Below are 22,106 nucleotides of genomic sequence, written 5' to 3'. Positions count from 1 at the left end.
TACTATGAATGATATTACAATTAGATGCAAAACTGGATGAGCTACCAGACCAAAAGAATATTAAGGAGTGAAGAAATGTCAACTAGAAAGTTTCTAGTACCTTAGCTCTATTCTATTTAACAGAATACAGGTAGGACAGAGAGTAAATACATTTATGACCCATCTCAGAACTAAAAAGATCCTGAAATGATTCATTTATTGTTTTTAAATAAAATACCTCTCAGATGGGAGATGGGAAAAATAGAAGGAAGAAAATTATAAGAAAATTTAAGAAACATTTATTTCCTAGACCAAATACGATAATTTTTTTTAAACTTTCAGTTAGCATCAAACATAAAAAAAAAAAAAATGCTTAAAAAATTCTGAAAGAGCATTGATAAATAGTTCAAAACAAAAGTAAATGTTTTCTTTCACTGACTTTAATCACAACCAGAGATCTATATTTTAGATATCTGAACAGGCAAAAAAAAAAAAAAAAAAAATGGAGTAATGTTATTTCTCTCACACTCTTACTTTTCTTCCATTTCCTAAGAATTAGACACTCAAAAGGGCATATTGGCACTACAAATAAAATTTTAATGAAATAATTACAAAGGGAAAACATATGCATCAGAAGATAGACAAAAATCATTTTAATAAAATAGCAAATATGAAGTCAATCTGTTCTATTATACTACCAATGCATACTATATATTAACCTCCTTCATTAACTTAACAGAAATTCAGATTATTACTGGTTGAAATAAGAATTACTTCTGTTTTATTCATGCTGATATCAGAGTTAATTATAGTTCATCTAAAGGAATAACAGTGATTTAGAATTATTATTATTTCAAGTATATTTTTAGTACTTATCACAATCATTAAAGACTAATGAGAGTGAAAGAATTTAAACACCCATTTGACTTTTGTTAAAGACTCGCAGACAACATGGTTTGTCTGAACAAAATAACAATGCTTAGCTCCCATCTACTCTAGCAAAACTGAAGTTCACACCAGACTGATTAGTGATCAAGGAATACAATAAGGAACTATAGTAAATTACTTCTTTTGCCCAAGAAGTGCACAAAAAGCTTGCCAAAAGACCACAGGCATAAGAAATGGAGCAGTTTGCAATGCTAGGACCAACTTTTTAAAAAGCAAACAAGATGGGAGCCTCCAAATATAGCAAATCAGGAGCAACAGACGTGTAGCTTGACAGGCTAGGATTCTAAAAGCAACAAAACAGAGAGCTCCCCTAAAAAGCACTTTTGCAAAAAAAAAATGCCATACATGGCAGTGCTTAGAAATAGGATACCCAGGAACAGAGGTCCCTACCACTCAGCCCTGACATGCAATAGAAAACTGTGAAGACCTAGTACCATGAACCCCAAATATCCAGAGAAGCTTAACACTATCCAAAACAAATTAGAGGGTTAAGCTTGACCTTAGCAAATCTCCAATTCAAGAATTAAAACTAGAGAGTAAACAAAAAAAGACATTGACCTATTTTTGTAAAATTACTATAGATTTAAAGATGTTCAAAAATGAGAGAAACAGTTTGTAATAACTGCAAGTAGAGACTCAAAAGAAAACTGAATTTTCCATAAAGACTACATGAATAGCTAGAAGAAATGAAGCAAAAAATAAAAAATGAAATAAAAGCTCTGGAGGAAAGAATTGAAAGAAGAATAAATAGTACAAAATAGAAAATGCTTAACTTCACCCTAGTAAATGACTTCCTGAAAACTAGAATATACTAAACGGTAACTGATGGTTCCATGACAAAGCAAGAAACATTAGAACAAAGCCAAAATATTGAAAGAAAAAAATTAATTTTAATTAATGTGATATTTATTGTTATCCATAACAACTAACTTGAAAAATAGGTCAACTAAAAATAATCTAAGAATCAAGTGACTCCTGAAAAAAGTGTTTAAAATTGGGGGGAGGAGGAAGGAAAAATCACCAGATCTATTAGAACCAGTGCAAAGTGAAGATAAACAATTTAACAATTATTTTCTGAAAGAAACCTCAAAAGAAAAAGTTCTAGGAATGCCATAGTCAAAATTCAGAACCCAAACATCAAAGTAGAAATCCAGAAAGAAGTAGTTCAAGTACCAAAGAACCTAAGTCAGGATGACAAAAGATCTGGCAGTTTCTACAATAAATCAGAGATCTTGGAATATAGTATTTCAAAAGGCAAAATATATAGGCTTATAAGATTAATTTTATTTTTCTAAATTTCTTTGGACCTAGCAAGAACTATAATGTCTTCAAAGGATACGGGGGGAGAGGAAGTAAAATATGAAAAACAAAGGTTCTGGGAATAGATTAGCTCTGTTCTGAGGATTTGAAGAAAGAAGAATATGAAAGTAAAACGAATAGTATAGGAAGTATAGAAATAGTACAGGAAGGAGAAAAAAAGGGGGGTATAGTAAAGAAAGGTAGAACCCGGGATCTCCTATCAATTAAGGAATGACTGAACAAATTGTGATTTGTAAATTTAATGAATACTACTACAGCAAAAGAAATGATAAAAGAGATCATTTCAGAAAATCTTGGGAATAAGAAGGGAGGTTTGTTCCCTTTGTTCCCTTCTTCCCTAATCTTCCCTTCTCTAGGACCAGAAGCAATGAGTAAAATTTTTAGAATGAAGATTTAGTACTGATTTAAAAAACTTTCTATTAACTACTAACTAATCAAAGTTACCACATTATTATGACTTTATTCACACTCCCAAAAGTAGGTGTCCTTAAACAAATTTCTGTACACAAAGAAGGTCAGCAAAGAAAAAAGTTTTTCAAAATCAGAAACTTTCTGAAATGAAGAGAACTTCAGAAACTAACTTTTCTTATCTGAACTTGACCAAAATTTCCTCTATAACATACCACCATACAACATCTCTCAGTATTTGGTTAAAGTTTGGTTTCAAAAATCCCTTAAAATTCTGATTGATAAATAATTTCATCAAACTTGGTGACCATTTACACCCCATTCATTACAACAAGCTTCAGAGGAGTACTCAAATTTTTTTTCATTTCCTTAGAAATTCTTCATGGTGAATAATTTTAAAGAAGTTCATAACTTCTTTAGATTAACAATGATCAACTGTGCCTTTGGTTATATGTAATAAAGAAGTAGCAGTTTTTCTAAGAAGTAAATTCCAGCAATAGATGGTATCTGCTTTGTGCAGACTAGCCTAAGTAGAGAGCTTCATAATCAGCACACAGGTCATTTACTAACCCATTCTTGGCCGTGGCAATTCATGAAAAAGGAAAACTAAAAATTGGTCCTCAGTACTATACCACCCTCTTCTGCCTCTGCAGTGAAATAGGTCAGATTCTTCTGTCACAGATTACCTTTTGTCCTGCCAGAATCAAATGGTTCTATTACTTTTGTCTTTTCTCCATAAAGAAATGGCCTACATTATTATTTCTCTTGTTAATCTTAGATAGAAATTTCTGCATGGAATAAAAGGGTTCCTTGATTGTTCTCTAGATAACTAAACACAAGGCATTTATTACACCGAATTATGCTGAAAGTAATCTTTCCCTCATTTTGTCTAGATTCCTCTCTTGCTCTTATCATGGTCTAGTTTGTATTATAGATGTATATATGTACATATATGTGTGTGTAGTTTTGTATATGTACATACATATACATATTTATGTGAATATGCATGTGTATGTGTAAATATTTTCTCATTACTTTCCCTTGCTCTTTCAAGACAAGGACTGTAATATTAGTTTTCCATCTTTGTTTCCCTAGTACCTAATACAATGTCTTGTACATAGAATTAACTTCAAAATATCTGATTAATTTAATTGAACTGATGGTTCAACTGCAAAACATGAATAGAAAACAGATCCTCTATTTAAATAAAAGAAAATCTATGGGATCTATGAAATAATTTTCTTCTTGGAGCCCATATAAACCTATTCATCTGGAAAAGGACTGTTGTTCCTTAGGACTAAAAGGGATAGAAACCCTAAAAAAAGGGGAGAATGACCACTAAAAGTACAGATCTAAAACAGAAGTCAACAAAGTTGAAGGAAGAGAGAATTGGAGTACCACGACTAAGTTGGCAAACTGACACAAATCTGGCAAAACAATGCAATACTGCTTCTTCTTAGCTCCATTCTCTTGTTCTCTCCTCAAACAAGATAATAAAAGTCTTTCTTTACCCACTCCAAACTATGCCCTTACCCCCCCCCAAAAAAAAAAAACCTTTCAATAGTCTGATCTATATTTGGGTGAAAATAATTTAATAAAAGTATTTTTATCATATGACTCTAATCTAATCTGTTTAAAGATTTCCAGTTTATAATGTCCAGTTTTAATTAATCATACAATCTACATTTTATAAATTTCACATATGTACATGTATATATGTAGAAATTATAGTATTTGGATTACAGTAACCATATATACATAATTGTAACAAATATTTTCTAATACTACAAAACTTTAATTTGACTTAAATAATTCTTTTATTAAGATTATAATTTTTAAAATTTTGTTATGTCACTCCAACTAGTTCCTGGGATGATTTCTTTTGATGGTTAGAAATTAAAAAATTTATCTCTATTACCATTACAAGTATTTAGAGTTAGAATGAACATCAGTAGCTATCAAGCCCAACGATTAAGAGCAAGTTTTTCACTTCACCCAGATTAACAGAATGGCAGAATAGTTGAAAGGTCATGGAAAACGAGGGGAGATACCACAAGATGGGAGAAACCTAGAAGAATTAATCCAATAACAATCAGCACTGATTCTATGAAAATAATGATAAGTTTTAGTTCAAAGAATTGCTTCTTCTTCCTCTCTCTATAAAGAGAAGACTTGTAGCACCAACATTTTCCAAGGAAATGGAAAAAGGGCAGTGGTGATTACAAAAAGCCAATACAGCTTCATTAAGAACAAATCATGCCAGAATATTTTCCTTCTTTGCTAAGGAGAATTTTGTAAATGGTTTACCTAAATTTTAGCAAAGCTACTGATAGTAAATTGTATCATATTTGTTGAAAAGATGGAGAGATGGAGGAAAAAGAATAATATAATTAAATGGATTCAGAACTGGTTGGATGGTCAAAGTCTGTAATGGGCTGAGGTTTGAGTTGATGCACTGAGGTCCCAAGTACGTGAGGCTAAATAGTAATTGGACTATACTCTATTAATATACATGATTGGATAAAGAATGGTCCCTGCCCACTCTCTGTGCAAGTCCTGATGTGTTGTACAGGAAATGACGATTTTGGTGGGTGGAGGCAGAGAGAGAGACAGGAAGAGAAGCTGGGAGAGATTGGGCATGGGTTCGAGACTCCGAGCTGCTGGTTGTGTGGCTGCTGGTCGAGCTAGCTTCTTGACTCAGCTGCACACATTGCTATCGCCGATTCTCTTCTACCTCCGATCCTTCTTCACTGAGAATAAAGACTGACGATTTTCCCCTAACCTGAATTCCTGACTCCTGCTGATTTAAAAATACATGATCATCACAAAAGTCAAACAATAGCTATAAACTATTCAATGTCAACAAGACAAGTTCTTTAATAGAGTATTACAGGCATCTGTGATTGGCCCTCTGTGTTTAATGTTTTTATCAATGATTTCTATAAAAGGATAAATGCTCTTATGAGCATTCGCTCATAAAATCTGCAGAAGATGCTCCATAAAAATCACTAGGAATGATAACTAACAGAGTCAGGATCAAAAAACATCTTGACAGACTAGAATATTAGAATAAATCTAATAAGATGAAATTCAATCAGGATAGTCTTATAATAGAGTACTAAAAAAAATTAAGTTTCATGAATACAATATAGGGGAACCACAATTAGATTGCAATTCTAAAAAAGATCTGGGGATTTTAGTAGACTAAAAAATCAACATAAAACAGGAGTGTGTTATGGCAGCCAAAAGCCTAATTTGATCTTAGGCTATGTACAGGAATAGGGAGGTGATAGCCACACTATATTCTGTCTTCATCAGACTGCTTCTATAGCATTTTGTTCAGTACTAAGCATCACAGTTTAAGATGAATCACCTCCCATCTTGTCTATTGCACTAGCTTTTTAATTGATCTCCTTGTCTCTAGTCACTTTCTCTCGCTCCAAAACATCCTATATACATACCAAAGTATAAGGATGATCATGTCACTGTCCTGCTCAAGAAGTTTCAATGACTTCCTATTGTCATTTGGACAAAATATAAACTACAGTTCATTTTGGTACTGAATAGCTTGGAAAGAGACATAGAGATTCATTAACCAGACAGTAAAAAGACCGTTTCAGAAGCCCAAGTAAAAAATAATGAAAGCCTGAACTAGGGTTATGCTGATTGAGTGAGAAGAAACAACAAACAACAAAGATAGAACTGGTTTGAAGAGAATTGTGTTGTCATCTGTTGTCAAAAACATAGAAATCAGGAGTAGAAGCAAGTTTAAAAGTTGTGGTAGGATGCACACAAAAAAATGATATATACATTTTGATATCAAAGATCATTGATTTAGAGCTTCTTAGCTCTCTTGAAACTTTACAATAGTCCAACTCTTTCATTTTATAGACAAGGAAACTTAAAATTAGGGAGTTGAAGTAACCCACAGTCATCTATGTATTAAACAAGAGGAGGGGGATTTGAAACCAAATCAGCTGAATTCAAATTTCACACTCCTTCCTATGAAATGGGGTGACCAGTAGACAATTAAAAATAGGGCTACAGCTAGAGTGGAAAAAACAGGTTGAAAGAGATCTAAGGGAAAGAATGTAAACAGCAAAAATCTGTAATATTATTCTATCCTCAGCACTTGACATAATAGCTGGTACATAGTAAACAATTAAGAAATGCTAGTACATTTGTGTACATAGGGACTGGAAAAATTCAGCATCTTACTCTCTCAGACTGATTCTTTTGGTAAGGCAAACGAGATTGTCTTTTGTCTCAATTTTAACCTAGCCTTTAATAACTGAATGAACATTGCCTTAGACAAAGTGAGATCTGGGAAAGACCTTAGCTTATAAAAGCCAAGGTCTACCATTCATCCTGAGCTATTGCCAATTGCCCTGAACTATGTCATGCCACCAGAGTCTAATGACTCTGGGGGAGAAAGGAAGACTGAAGACTTTGTACAGCTCTGCCTCCCTTAAATCCAGTTCACTTGAAACTCAAGATATCATCCTACAGATATCATTGATGCTCTTTCAGAAAGAAGGATGAACAACAAATAAGAACAACAGAACCTCAGTTAAATGGCTGGACCAAAAGACATTAAAATTTTTATCTTAATATGGAATGCCCCAGAGATCTGTGCTTGGTCCTATAGAATGTAACATTTTTATCAACAACTTTGATAAAGACATATAAAATGTTTTCAAATTTACAGACAAAGCTAATGTATATAAATAATATCTTAAAAGGTTAGACTGTTGGGGTTGAATCAAATTGAAATAAAATTGAATCAAAGTGAATCAAGAAGAAATTTAATAGAAAAAAACCTAAATTCCTACATTTGAGTTCAAAAGACCTGCTTTAAAAATTCCAAGTGGAAAGAGGAGGGAAAAAATTCTTTTCATCAAAAATAAAAAAGAAGAATTCAAAACAATTGGAGAACTAAAGGTAATGATTAAAAATTATCATGTCCAATTATATGCTAATAAAACTGAAACCTTAAGAGAAAATGGATGAATAATTATATAACAAAATAAAGATTATATACATAATTCAAAATCCCTCCCCCAAAAAAGAAACTGAACAAGCCACTGATAAATTCCCAAAGAAAATTTCTCAAGACATGATGGATTTATAAGAAAATTTTATAAAACATTAAAAGAATTTTACATAATTTACAAAAATACAAAAAATAAAAGATCCTTCCAATATCTTTCTATGAGACCAAATATGGTTTTGAACTAGGGAAAGACAAAACAAAGTATAAACCAACTTCTCTAATAAACATAGAAATAAATATTTTAAATAAATATCAGGGTACAACAATGTATTAGAAAGATTATACTTTATGACCACATTGGATTTATTTAAAAAATGCAAGGCTATCTTAATATATGGGAGACTACAAATATAATAAAACATGTTAAATGGACATATAATAAAAATCACATGTTATTAATAAACATTAAAAAAATAAAAAAAAATAGAAAAATTTTTTTGACAAAATCCAAACCTGCTTCTATTAAAAGCACCAGAAAACATGGAAATAAATGAACTTTTCCTTAATACAATAAAATAAGATTTAACTAAAACCAACAGCTAACATTCTATTACAACAGAAAAAATTAAAGGCCTTTCTAATAATAAGATTCAGGATAAAATGAAGATTCCCATCATCACTACTGCTACGTAACTTTTAATTAGACAAGAAAGAATAATTGAGGAAATAAGTATATGCAAAGAGGAAACAAAATTATTACTTTTTTCAGATTACATGATTATTTAGAAAACCTCAAAAGGCACATCAAAAATTAACTGAAACAATTCAGCAAATTGCAGAATATAAAATAAATCCATATAAATTCAGCATTCTTGTACTTTTTGACATATTCCTGTACCAATTAAGGCTAGAAGGGAGAGATAAAAAGACAAATTTCATTCAAAATAACTACACTAAATATGAAATATCTTAGAATTTATCTGTAAAGAACTATTATGTAGGAGTAGGCTTGCTTCTTTTCTCCATGGCTCCAAAAGGCAAAACTAATAGGAATGACTAAAAGTTATAGAGGTAACTTTGTGTTTGAAATTGGGAGAAAAAGCAAAACAAAACGAAACTCTTGACAGAGCTATCCAAAAAGGGAATAAGTTGCCTTGTAAAATTATGGATTTTTCCTCACTCAAGATCTTAAAGCAAAATGGGAATGACCACTTATCAGATGTGATGTAGAAGTTCAGGTGCATATTGGACTATCTGATCTCTAAAGTCACTTACAACTCTAAGATTCTGTTTGATTAGAGGACTATGATCAAAGTACTGGATCAAAATAAAATCATGGAAGCCAAGGGAGGAAAGGGATCAATCACTAAAATGTCAAGGAACATTAAAAACAAACAAACAAACAAACCAAAAACCCTCAATAGATTTAGCAAATAGGAAATCACTGATGATCTTGAAATGACTAGTAATTAATTGGTAGGAAGCAAAACCAAATCTCAAATGTATTATAGCCTTGAGTTAGTAGAGAAAAAATTAGAAGCAGCAGGTATAAACTAATATTTTTAGAAGTTTGTCAGTGAAGAGGGAAAAAATAAACCTATTTTACATAAGCAGTTGAAAGGGACAAAGGAAGGGTATTGTTTTGTTTTGTTTAAAGATAGGATAGATTTAATATGTTTGTAGGTATATAGGAAACAGCCAATAGAGAGGGAAAGTTTAAAAAGAAAAGAATGAGAATGGCTTTTTAAAAAGTTAGGAAAGGATTATATGATCACATAATTTAGATTTAGGTAGGACCTTAGAGATAATCTAGTTCAGTAATTCTCTTATTTCACATGAACAACCATCCAGGGAGGTGCAGAGTCTTGTAAAAACTATAAGATGGCAAAGATGGATGGTGCTCTAACTTATTTGTGATATAACCTTTTATAGACAGACCACATATCCATTTGGAATTTATCTCAGCATAAGACATGAAGTGTTGATTTTCCTTTCACATTGTTGTCCAATTTTCCCAGAAGTTTTTGTCAGTGATTCTTTATCCCAGAAGCTAAATTTTTTATGTTCACTGAATACTGTGATATCAGATACATTTACTTCCAAATGTTTTATACCTTATTTGTTGCAGTGATTAATATATTTTTTTAATCAGCATCAAATTGTTTAAAAGATTAAAAAGGAAACAGTTACCTTGGAAAAAAAATCTTCAGTTTCTCTAAGGTATTATCTCCAAAGTTCAGAAGTAATTGATGCAACTCTCACGAAATAAACAAGAGGCTTTAAAAGACTGCTTGACAATTTTCCAAGGCAGAAATCTAAACTATCAACAGCCAAATGAAAAATTACTCTTACTACTAACATGCAAATTAATGCAACTCAGAGATTCTACCTCCTATGCATGAGACTGGAAAAAATGACAAAAAAGAAAAATAAGGACTATTGGAAAAACTGTGGGAAAATAAGCACATTATACACCATTAATGGAATTGTGAATTGTTCCAATTATTCTGAAAAGCAGTTTGTCCTATATTACAAGAAAGGGGAAAAAAAAGAACCTGTGTGTACAAAAATATTTATAGCAGACCTTTTGTGTATGTTAGATGGCAAAGAAATATAACATCAATTTGGAAATGGCTGAACAAAGTATGGTATATGAATATAATGGAATACTATTTATGTTGTAAGAAATGATTAAAAAGGAACAATTTCAGAGAAAACCAGAAAAAAAAGTGTATGAGTTGATAAAAAAATGAAGTCAGAAGAACCAGGAAAATAATTTATAGGATCACATTTTTTTGTAAAGACAAATACTTAGGGAGACTTAAGAACTCTAATCAATGCAATCACAATTCCAGAGGATCAATGAGTAAGCATACAACTTGGCTCCTGACATAGATGTGATCAATTTAAGTTGCAAAATAAGACATATATTTTAAGGATATAATCAATGAGAAGATTTGTTTTGATTGACTAAGCATATTGTTACAAAGGTTTGGTTTGAATTTTTTCCCCAATAGTGGGAAGAGAAAAGATAAGAAAATAGTTGGGTTAATTGAAAAAAAGTTCACTTTTTAAAAATATTCCTACAATGAAAAGCCCAAACAAAAAACATACAAATAACAAATCTAATATTTTCCTACTCCTAGAACAAGCTCTTTATCAGTCATATTATCAGGTAAAAATAATAATGATCTAATCAAATCTGGCAAGAACTCAGCTGTTGGAATCTTTACAAAGTGTTAAGACATTGGAGTTGATAGAGACAATAGTTATCTGGTTTGGCATGGTTCAGTGTGATTTGATCTTAGAAAGAGATATTTTGGGCCAGAACTTGAAATAAGGTACTAAGTAGAACTGATAGAACAATGCTTGTGTTCATACCTTTAAAGAGCTCATAAGTATCTAAGTACTCAATGGAGTTCACACGTTTGGGAGAGTTCAGGATTAGGGTTTTGCACTCTGGGAGATAACCCAGAATCCCTCTCCCTCCAGAAGGTGGAGTTAACCTTTGGGAGATCACATAAATAGAGGGAGCTCTTGGAGCTTGGGAACTGACTAGAGGTACTTACTTGAGTTAGTTACTTGAGGAGTTACTAGAAACTCTGGGAGCTCGAGAGGGTTTTACTTGGAGTTGGAGAGAGCTCTTGGAACCCACAAGCCCTATCTTCAAGGCAAGAGATTCATTGCATCTTCTACCTTGGTGCTGGCTGGAGGCTGAAGAAAGCAGAGGCAGAAGCCAAGGACAAAGCTGCAAGATCTCTTGGAGCCAGGCAGAGAGATAGGCCTCAACTAACCGGGCTAATTTGGAAGGAGAAATAAACGTTTGCATTTTTACCAGCTGGCTGCGATTTTGGAGTAAGTATTTATTTCAACTGAGACTAAGGTTGCCTCCAGAAAACCTTCACACTCAGCTAAAAAAAAGTCTAAACCATCAAGAAGTTTATTCGAAATATGGTTTTATATCCACTATGATTAATAATTAACCTCATTATAAATGTGTATTTCAGTGCCTTGTAATATTAGCTAATAACAGTATAAAGCTATAAGGATTTAGAAGATATTTAAAAGTTAAGCCTTTGTTTCCAAAAATGATCCTTCATTTAAAAATCCAAAATAGTCACCCTTCAACTTGAAGGCAGATATTTTCTAAATTGATCAAAAATTACCCAAATGAAAGATTTCAGTGGATACTGAATAATTTGTGTGTATATATCCACATATATATATATATATATATATACACGCACACATGTATGTGTATTTTTACATAAACACATGTGTGTATCACATTAATATATATTAATGTACACATAACATGTAACACCTTCCAATTAGTTTTCTAGTACTAGTTGACATTATATTAGAGAAAAATTACAAACCAAATTTCAACAAAAACCATTGCATAAATTGATAGGATTGAAAAATGAGAATTGAAGGGGTAGCTAGATGGCACAGTGGATAGAGTACTAGACCTGAAGTCAGAAGGATCTGAGTTCAAATCTAGCTTCAGATACTTAACACTTCCTAGCTATGTGACGCTGGGCAAGTCATTTAACCCCAATTGCCTCAGCAAAAAAAAAAAAAAAAAAAAAAAGAAAGAAAGAAAGAAAAAAGAAAAATTGTGATTTAATAAGTATAAACAAAGATGTACTTCTATTTTGATTCATATATCTTTGATAGACATTATTTTCAGTTATAATAGTCATTAAAATCAAGAACCAAAATAAACTGAATGGAAGACAAAGCCTTTTGAATCAATTATTATAAAATATTAAATCATGATTTTGAAAAAAATGAATATGCAAGCATATTGCTCTAATTAAAATATAATTATTAATAGTACTGTGTAAAGAAATAAGGTTCTTTGTGCTGTTAATAAGTTATTTTTAAATACTATTTATTTCTTCTTTATGTCGTCCTTTTTATTTCAATTTGTCACACATATTTTATAATATATTATATGAATGAATGGTTTTAAAAGGCTTGGAAACCAGTTCCTTAGATACTTTTTTGAAATTCTAAAACATATACAGCTACCAAAGTCTTGAGTTGGTACCACGTATGAGTCGAAGGATAAATCCTCGTAGTCAGTGTATTCGTAGCTTCAGTACCATTGATGTCCTATGGCCTTAACTGTAAGATTAGGGTTGAAAATTTCATCTATTATATAAAGAATATGAAGGGAAGGAAGGGTGATTAGGACTAGGATGACTGCTAGTATAATTGTTCAAATGGTTTCGACTTCTTGGGCATCTATAGTACTGGTATGTGTTAGTTTGTTTTCAATTCTGCATAAAGGCTATAAAAACACGATTAGATATGTATTAAAAGATTAAGGGGGAAAATGACTATACTTTTCTACAAAGATTTTGAAACAAAAACTGAATGACAGTTCATTCTGTTATACACAAGTTTTCAAAAATAAAAAAGGCATTCTTCTTAAGAACACAAAATTGCGAAATCAAACTGAAGCAAGCAGTGAGAAAATGCTTAATCATATATTTCTTAGTAATTTTAATTCAAATGATTGCCAAAGAAAAAACAAAACAAAAAATACCACATTATCTGACAAACCCTCCCCTTTCTCCCAATCCCAACAGAAAAAAAAAGTATCATTTGACTTATTTTGCAGTAGATTGCTTATAGTGGTTAAAGAAACAAAATTCCTTAGAACTCTACAATCAAAATCATTGTTATTGTTATCAATTTTTAAAAATATTTATAAAATACTTAAAAGTTTTATTTAAAGCTTGAATAATGTTTAAAGGTTCTTTTTACCTAACTTTGGAGCTCAGATTTTGACTCAGATGGGATTCTAATCTAGTTCAATCCTCCCTAGTCAATCACATCTCCCACCTCTCTGTACCTTCACTTCATGTCTTAAAATTCTCTACCATCTTGTTTGATATGTATATTTTTCTTCTAGGATATGTAGTGCGCTAATACTTATATAAGCATACCTGGAATCAGTTTTAATTCTAGCACAGAAATCAATTAAATGATTATTTTACTTTTTAATTCATTTTTTGATCTACTTTTAAGCTATACTACAAGGTGAAATTCACCTAAAGATTATTCAAAGATGACCATGAAGTTCCTGAATATATTTTGTTTATACTAGTTAGAGGAAAAGATATCTCTTTAGATAGTAAATGAAAACATTTGATCTTGAAACAAAATTTAGTGGTGCCACCTAAGCAAGGTAAATTAGCAGAATGTGGGGTGGGTCAGATGAATGGGAAAACATATTGCATTCATCCAGGTGTTTTTAAGTAAGCATTAGGTTAATGAAATATGGAAAATAGTAATATCACATTTCATCAATCCATTCCTTCCTTAATAATGCCTGTATTTCAGTTCTAATTGTCTTAATAAAGCCATTTATGTGTTTCCCCACATAAAATAGACCCATATTAAGAACAGCATTTCATGTCAGCAGTCAAAATGTGCCATCTAGTGGTAAAAGTGAGCAACTTAGAGCTTATCCAAACTATACCTATAACTTTCAGTTACCAACTATGACAGTAAATGAAATTTAAAACGACCACGATATTTTTTCTTCTTTTTGGACATAGTTTGGAGGAATATATTTTAATAAAAAGCAGAAATTTCTTGTAGCAAAAGTTTAAGAGGGAGGGATGGAGAGAGGGAGGAAGAAAGGAAGGAAAGGAGGAAGGGAAGAAGGAAGGAGAGAAAAAGAATCTTAGTATCCTATCAACCCAACAATGATTAACATGATGTGCTTTATCACACTTTTTTCATTTTGTTAAGTAGCCCTCTGAAATGTAATGTTAGTAATTTTCATTATCTAAAATCTTATTTGTCTTGAAGTATTTTAAATATAGATATCTTCAATTTCCATTATTTACTAAGCAAAAGCAGGCTATAAAGATACTTCATTAATCTCCTAGATGTCTTTGAAAATTCACAGAAAATCAAACTTTCAATACATTTCAACATGGTATCAAAAATCAAAATAAAATACAAAAGCAAAGCATCAAACATAATATACTCCCCTCCCCCAAAAAAATCTTATTTCAGTGCCTTACTATGCCATGAAGATGGCCTTATGTTCTCAAAGGGCTATACCCACAGACTAGGAGTTTTAAAAGGTTCTAATAAGCTTGAAAGGATTCAAGAACAGTTCTAGAGATAGGATGTGTGTCTGCAGTCTGAGGACTAGATTAAATACAGATGAATAGGTTCATCAACAGAATATTGGACACAGCAACTCAACACAAAAAAAAAGTACAAAATTGTCTAATGCATCTCCTTTCTCCTTCTGCAGCAAAAATGAATGAATGGCAGAAAAGAGAACAGAGAGTACAATGAATCAACCAAGTTTTAGATTGTCAAAAACAGTAATTTTACTGTTGCTACTTTTGCTGTCATATTTTTTAAAGCAATGGTCAATGAATCTCTGCAAAAAGCATATAATGACATCCATATTAAGAATTTCATTACAAATAAAATCAGAAGACCAAAATATAAGCAGTAGCTAAAAGTAAAGAGAGCTCAAAGGTTGTCCCTGGAAAAATGAATAAAGGAGTTACGTGCAAAGGCAATAAGACACATCATTTTATTTAATACCTAATCACAGCAGCCTGCAATATACATAATAAGCAAAAGCAAATATCATTAAAAACATAAATGACAATATCTAATACATTATCAAAGGTAGGAACCGAAAATGTCTCAAAAGAACACAATCTTGAATCAAAGATGAAATTTAATAGAGATAAATCTAGTCTTGGATTTGGATCCAAAAAGAAAAAATCAACTTCACAGGCACAGGATGAGAGAGGCCAATTAAACTGGAAAAGATCCTAGCACTGTAGTGGACTACAAACCGGATAAGTCAACATGGCAAATGAAAAAGGCTATAAGATATATTATTATGTATCTTATAGGTACATTATTGCTACTATATGCTGCCCTGATTACATCATATCTGGAATATCATGTCAGTTTCTGGATTTTACATCTTGGGAAGGACATAAGGTAGAGAATACTCAAAAAAGGATGACAAAGATGGTAAAGAGTCTCAAGATCAGATCATAAGAGGATCCATTGAAGAAACAGGGCCATCTTAACACTATCAATCAAATATTTGTTAAGCAGCTATCATGTGCCAGAATTTGTACCAAGTTTACCATCTAAAGGGGGAGTAACAGGTAAACAAATATATACAAAACAAGAAATATACAAAATAAATAGGAAATAATTAACAAGGAAAAGGCAGTGAAATTAAGAGGAATTGGGGAAGACTTGCAGTAGAGGATGGGATTCTAGTTAGGATTTAAAGGTAGCCAGGAAGGCCAATAGTCGAGATGGAGAGAGAGAGTGTTCCAAGAATGACAGTCAGCCAGAACAGCCTGTGTTATTGAACTAAAGAATATGTGTTAAGGAATAAGGTATAAGACCAGAAAAATAGGAGGGGGCTAGGTTATGCAGCACACTGAATGGCAAACAGCATTTTGTAATTGCTCTTGGGGCTATAATCGACTAGAGTTTGTTGTGGGTGTAGAGGAGTGGTATGGGAGTAGAAAAGGGGCCCTTTCTCAAACACAAAACCTGTGCTTGAGGAAAAATCACTTCAGTGGCTGAATGGAGGAAAATCGAGGCAGGTAGACCCACCCAGCAAACTACTGCAATAATCCAGGAATGAGGTGATGAGAGCCTGCACTAGAGTGGTGGCAGTGTCAGAGAAAAGAATGGAGCATTCTCAAGAGACGTTGCATAGGTAAAATCAACAGGCCTTGACAAAAGCTTGAATATGGGAAGTAAGAAATAGCAAAGGAATTCAGAATGGTTTCTAGATTGCACTCTGGGGGCTGGGAGCACTGTGTTGCTCTCTATAATAATAGAGAAGGTTGAAAGGAACTTAAAGAGAGGGGAGGTTTAAGGGAAAAAATAAGTTCTGTTTTCGACATGTCTACTGGATGCTCAGTTCAATATATCTGAATGGCATTTGGAGAGGAAAGATTAAAGATAAACAGAGAGATTTGGGCAATATAGGTAGATTTTGAGAATCATCAACATAGAGATAGTAATTAAATCCATAGAACTAGATGAGGTAACTAAGTGTAATAGTATAGGAGAAAAGAGGGCCTAGGATTGAGCCCTGTGGAATACCTATAACTAAAAGATTCAGAAAAAGAGACAAAAGAAGGAGCAGTTAGAGAGGGAGGAGAACTTAGAGAGAGGATAGTGTCCCAAAGAAATAAAGAGAAGAAGAGTACTGAGGAGAAAGTGATTAGCACTGTCAAAGGCTGCAGAGAAGTCAAGGAGAATGAGGAGTGAAAAAAAAATCATTAGATTTGGCAACTAAGAGATCATTAGTAACTTTGGAGAGGGCAGTGTCAGTGGAATGAATATGGTCAGAGGCCAGACTGTAAGAGAGAAAGAAGAGAGAAAGAGGAGAGAAAATGGAGGCTTATACTGTAGACAGCCTTTTTAAGAAGTTAGCTACAAAAGACAGAAGAGATATAGGATGACAGTGGGAATTGAACACTATATTCCCTAGATTCTACCTACAACCCAGCATTTCACCTTAATTAAGGATCTAGGTTATACTGACCAGAAACCCAGTCGAATTCAAAAATTGTTGCAAGTTTTCTCACAATTGTATGTCTTAAGAACTTACATGTCTTAACTGAAAACTGGCCATGTGCTGATCAATTTACTGTTTCCATGTTTCTTTGATTATTTACAGATAATTGGAGGGAGTAAGATACTTCTTTTTCTAATTCAGTGGAATTGTACCTGTTTATCTAATCTTTAGTACAATCATAACAAATTATCTAGTACTGTATTGTTTTCTTTTAGTTATTTGATCTTTGATAAATTGTATTTAGTGTATAAAACTGTATCTTCCCTTGTATTCAAGATCCAACCCTAAGCTGAGCAAGGGACCTGGTGTGAATGTGTTAGACAACTGGCATGCAATGATTAATAAACCGAAATGATCAGAGCCTTGAACTTTTATTTTCTCAGTCATTTCATCTTTTACCTACCACAACAGGAAATAATTGGTTCCAGTCATGGCCAGTAGTTTCAGAATCAAGTTTCTATAAATAGTTTATATATACTCTCCCCACCCTCTTCCCTAGATAACAAGTAATCCAATATATATTTAAAAAATGATGGCTCTCTTCATTACAGTAGCATTGGAACTGGTCTGAATTGTCTCATTGTTGAGAAATGCTACAACGATTAGAATTGATCATCGTATAATCTTGCTGTTGCCAGCTATCACTATTTCTAAGAGATGCTTGACATATACCTCCAAAAAACAAATAAATAACATCACTGCAATAAAGCAGCCAAAAGAGGTCCCAAACTACCTCAGTCATTAAATACATGATCTCCTTAGAATCATGGAAGTCAAGTGATGACAGTTTAGATAATGAACTCATTTATTTAAAAAAATAATAAGGGAAGACATAATGAAATGTTACAATACATTTCATTATGTCTTCCCTTATTATTTTTTTAAATTTATATTTATATTATTTTTGTAAACAAATGAGTTCATTATCTAAACTGTCATCATCCTTGACTTCCATGTTTCTAAGATCATGTATTTAATGACGGAGGTGGTTTGGGAGCTCTTTTGGCTGCTTTATTGCAGTGATGTTATTTATTTGTTTTTTGGAGGTATATGTCAAGCATCTCTTAGAAATTATTATATATTGTGGAATATATTTACTTTTGCCCATTTCACATTTTTTGGAGTTGAAAATTTGTTTAAATCGGATCGCAATTTCTACAGTCAAATGCTATCTTTTTTTTGCTTTTATCTTTTCTGCTGATTTGCAAGTGATTTTGATTCTTGTTCTAATATCACAAAAAAATAAAATGCAGTTTAAAAAAAAGTCTACTGAAATCTTGGCATAAGACCCACTCATGACACATTTTCCCAAGATCACAAGAAGGTAAAACTAAAAGGAGAATAACAAATAACTATAAAATAGAATAAATATGCTGGTATATATATATGAAAAACTATTCTCATTAGCAAGGCTAGTGGAACCACCACATTTTACTCTAACATTTTTCCTGATGTAGGGAAAAATCTGATGAGATAAACCAATGTAGATGAAAGAAAGAAATCTATGTTGGACCTGACAGAATTTCATCCATCCATCCATCCATTCATTCATTTATTTTTCCAAATACATATAAAGATAATTTCAACATTCATTTTTTAAGACTTCGTCTGAATTTTAAAAGCACACAGAGGTTGATTTTCAAGTTATTTCAAATATAGAAAGATTCTTTAAAAAATGAAAAGATAAAAAATACTGACATTTTTACCAAAGAATGATACATACTTGCATCTAGGAAATCCTTGAATAAGAAAACAGGAGGCATTCACAGACAATTTTCTAAGCAGACCACTTCAGTCACACAATAGACCAAAAGGTATATGTACCTATTTTTTTAATAATTACTAAAAAGTACTTGACTTTGTCCTTAAATAAAATATTACCTGTGTATATTCTAAAAATAATTCCAGATTCCAAGATAAAAAAAATCACTTTCTCAGTGATCCTTTGAGAATCAATATGAAGAGAGACATGACAGGGCAACATATACTTGAAGATGTCCTGTTCATAGTACAAAGAGAAAGTTTTCAGATAATGCATTAATTCAAGCATGGGAGATTAAATGGCTTTCTCAATGATACAAGTCCATTCAAAAGAAATGGTGCTCACCAACCACACTGAAAAAGCAAAGCAGATGAAAAACACATGTTGCCCAGATTTCTTTTCAATTGTTCCAACCTAAACAAACCACAAATGCCAATCTTTTTAACGTCAATATTGTTTCAGTAATGCTACATGCTTGTAAATTATGGAATGCTCTGATGTCAGAATAATGAAGATTGTGGGTGACCCAAAAGGTAATAGAAAGACACATGGTAAGCAAAAGCAGGGTATTGCATATTACTAGGCATGGTCTACATGATTAGGAATTATAAGAAATCATCAGAATATATATGACTAGAAAAGAAGGTAATGAGAGTGAAAGATCTTAGTCTGAATGCAACTGTTATCTGCAAAATATTAAAAGAAATCTTCCACCCAGTTGGGTACTCTATAGAGAGAATCTGAAGATATAGGACAAGAATCAAGACACTACATTCATAGTTTGCAATCTGTAGTGAGGAAGAAGCTTCCACACTAATGAGATTATAGTTCCATTAATAGACAATATATATATTGAATTTTCAGGAATAATATTTGTTTTGCAATTGGTTTTTTCTGTCATTTCATTACGAAAAATAGATATGAGTAAATCTTAAAGAAAATTCTATTTATAGTCTATTAGATTAAATCCTTGAGGATGGGATTCATGTTTTTCATTTTGTAACACAATACCTCGAACTGTGCTTAATCAATATTTGCTGAAATTAAAATTGAGAAGGCAATTATAATAATCCATATTTGTACACCATTTTGCAGTTTACAAATTAAATTTCTTATAAAAACCTTATAAAGTAGATAATATAAATAATATAACAACTTTGCAAATGAGTAAACTGAAGTTTTGATAACAAAATAAATGGCTCAGAGTAAGGACTCAAATCTATGTTCAGAGCAGCTCTATTAAGGCATGCTATTTCTCTAAATTTAAGAAGCAAAGGAAAAAAATGTTCTGGTAAAAAATTCCAAATTATTTCATATAAATATCTATATCTATAATCTTAACTAGATTCAAGAAACTAGTTGGTATAATTCTAAATCTACTACATTTAAAACTCCCACAAATTATACCGTTTAGAGAGTACTTGGATATGTCTTTTTCATATGTCTATAGCCCCCCAAAGCACCCTAATAATTTTACGTTATACAAAGTTTTCCTGCCCACAAGTCCAAACTGTGAAAAACGTCAAAACAAAGTAAAAAGTATGACACTAGGCACAGACAAGTCATAAAATAAATCCTTGTTGAATAAATGAAAATACCACATAGAATGACACAGCAATAAGAACTGTAAATTCAATAAAAAATAATGGGCCTGCAAAACAATAAACTCAACAAAAATTGTGAGGTAGAGAGAAGTAAGTCATTTTTCAACTATATTACTTATAAATTCTTCTTGAGAATTTATGAGCTTACTACATACAAATTATATTACCTGAGGTAAAACTGAACACATATAAAATATTTATGATCCACTTATTATATACAAGGCACTCTGCTAACCATTACTATCCTCAAGAAGAGTATGTTCTTAGAGAATAAAGAGATATAACACATGTAAAAATAACCACATTATGTATGACAAAGCAAGAATTGATAGAAAAATAAGATAGAATTAGAAAAGTATCCTACAAATATTTGAAAAAAGAGAACATTTTCACATGACCTGATCAATTGGGAAAGAATTACACACAGGAAAGGTGAGTTAAATCAAAGAAAGAGAAATTTTCTCAAAAGTGAAGATGAGGAGAAATTCCATTCCACAGAGTTGTGTGAAATCACTGAAATAAAGATGACTTCTGGGATCTCAATTAAAAAAATATATATATATATATATATATATATATATATATGAAAGAAAATTTTTCAAAGAAAAAAAAATCAGGGACCAATTGTCTAGTTTGGCTAGAATATGGAGCACATGGAGAACATAAATAAAAAGGGGTTTTTAATGACAATTTAAACAAATTATAATAACAAAATCAAAGTAAAAAAGCAATTAAAGACATACAAACCTCTGATTGTACATGCCCCGAAAGTTGTAATTTGCTCTGTAATTTGGAAATGGCTTTGGATCTAAAGGCCTGTAGATGGCAGGCTCTCCCCTTTTCATAGCAAGACCATTTAGTTCCACTGTTGGAGTTATACTGCCTGTTTAAATAAAAGAAAAATGTATGTAAACTACTTCTACAATAAAAAATGCAATCTATACTTATAACTATATTTTATTGTAATGAATGGAAATGTAAGACAGTGAGATTCTATATAGAGAACCATATATATGATTTTCTTATTCCAAAAATACAATTACTATTAGAACAGAAAAAAAAAAAACAGTAGTTCTTAGTCTTTCTTTTTCTGAGTACTTGATGTAGTGCTTTCTAGTAACTGGTTGCAAGGAAATAAAGCACACAACTCTTTACAATTCACTAAGTTTTTTCACAACTCAAAACTGCATTATTTAAAGTTGTAATTCTAAGTAATCTGACAAATGATAATATATTATAAACATATAATTGAAGGTAATATATTAAATTGGTTCTAACCTAAACGAATTATGTAATGAAAATTCAAATAGTGAGGCATTATTTCAGGGGATTCATTATTCACACTAATAAAGATCTAGTAATATTTAATTAACAAATTAAACATCAGCAATGAAAACAGATTATTTAGAAAATCATACAAAGAGAATTTAATAAACTCCATACTAAAAAATAACTTTAGAAAGTAAATTTAACTGTGAC

General features: G+C 31.8%; 1 protein-coding gene across 4 annotated transcripts in view; it reads right to left on the bottom strand.

Moving 5' to 3' along the window:
* The window catches only part of STAU2 (staufen double-stranded RNA binding protein 2), a 447,924-nt gene that overhangs the window by 357,689 nt on the left and 68,129 nt on the right, over window positions 1–22,106 (bottom strand). For all 4 annotated transcript variants that reach the window (XM_031946251.1, XM_031946252.1, XM_031946253.1 and 1 more), the window contains one exon: window positions 21,375–21,510. In XM_031946251.1, coding sequence (XP_031802111.1) covers window positions 21,375–21,510 — 136 coding nt within the window. The remainder of the gene's footprint in view (window positions 1–21,374; window positions 21,511–22,106) is intronic.

The sequence above is a fragment of the Sarcophilus harrisii genome, chromosome 1, assembly GCF_902635505.1.
Source record: "Sarcophilus harrisii chromosome 1, mSarHar1.11, whole genome shotgun sequence".
In the NCBI taxonomy this organism is placed as follows: Eukaryota; Metazoa; Chordata; class Mammalia; order Dasyuromorphia; family Dasyuridae; genus Sarcophilus; species Sarcophilus harrisii.
Note: the sequence above shows the minus strand (reverse complement) of the source record. Positions and strands in the feature narration are given on the sequence as shown.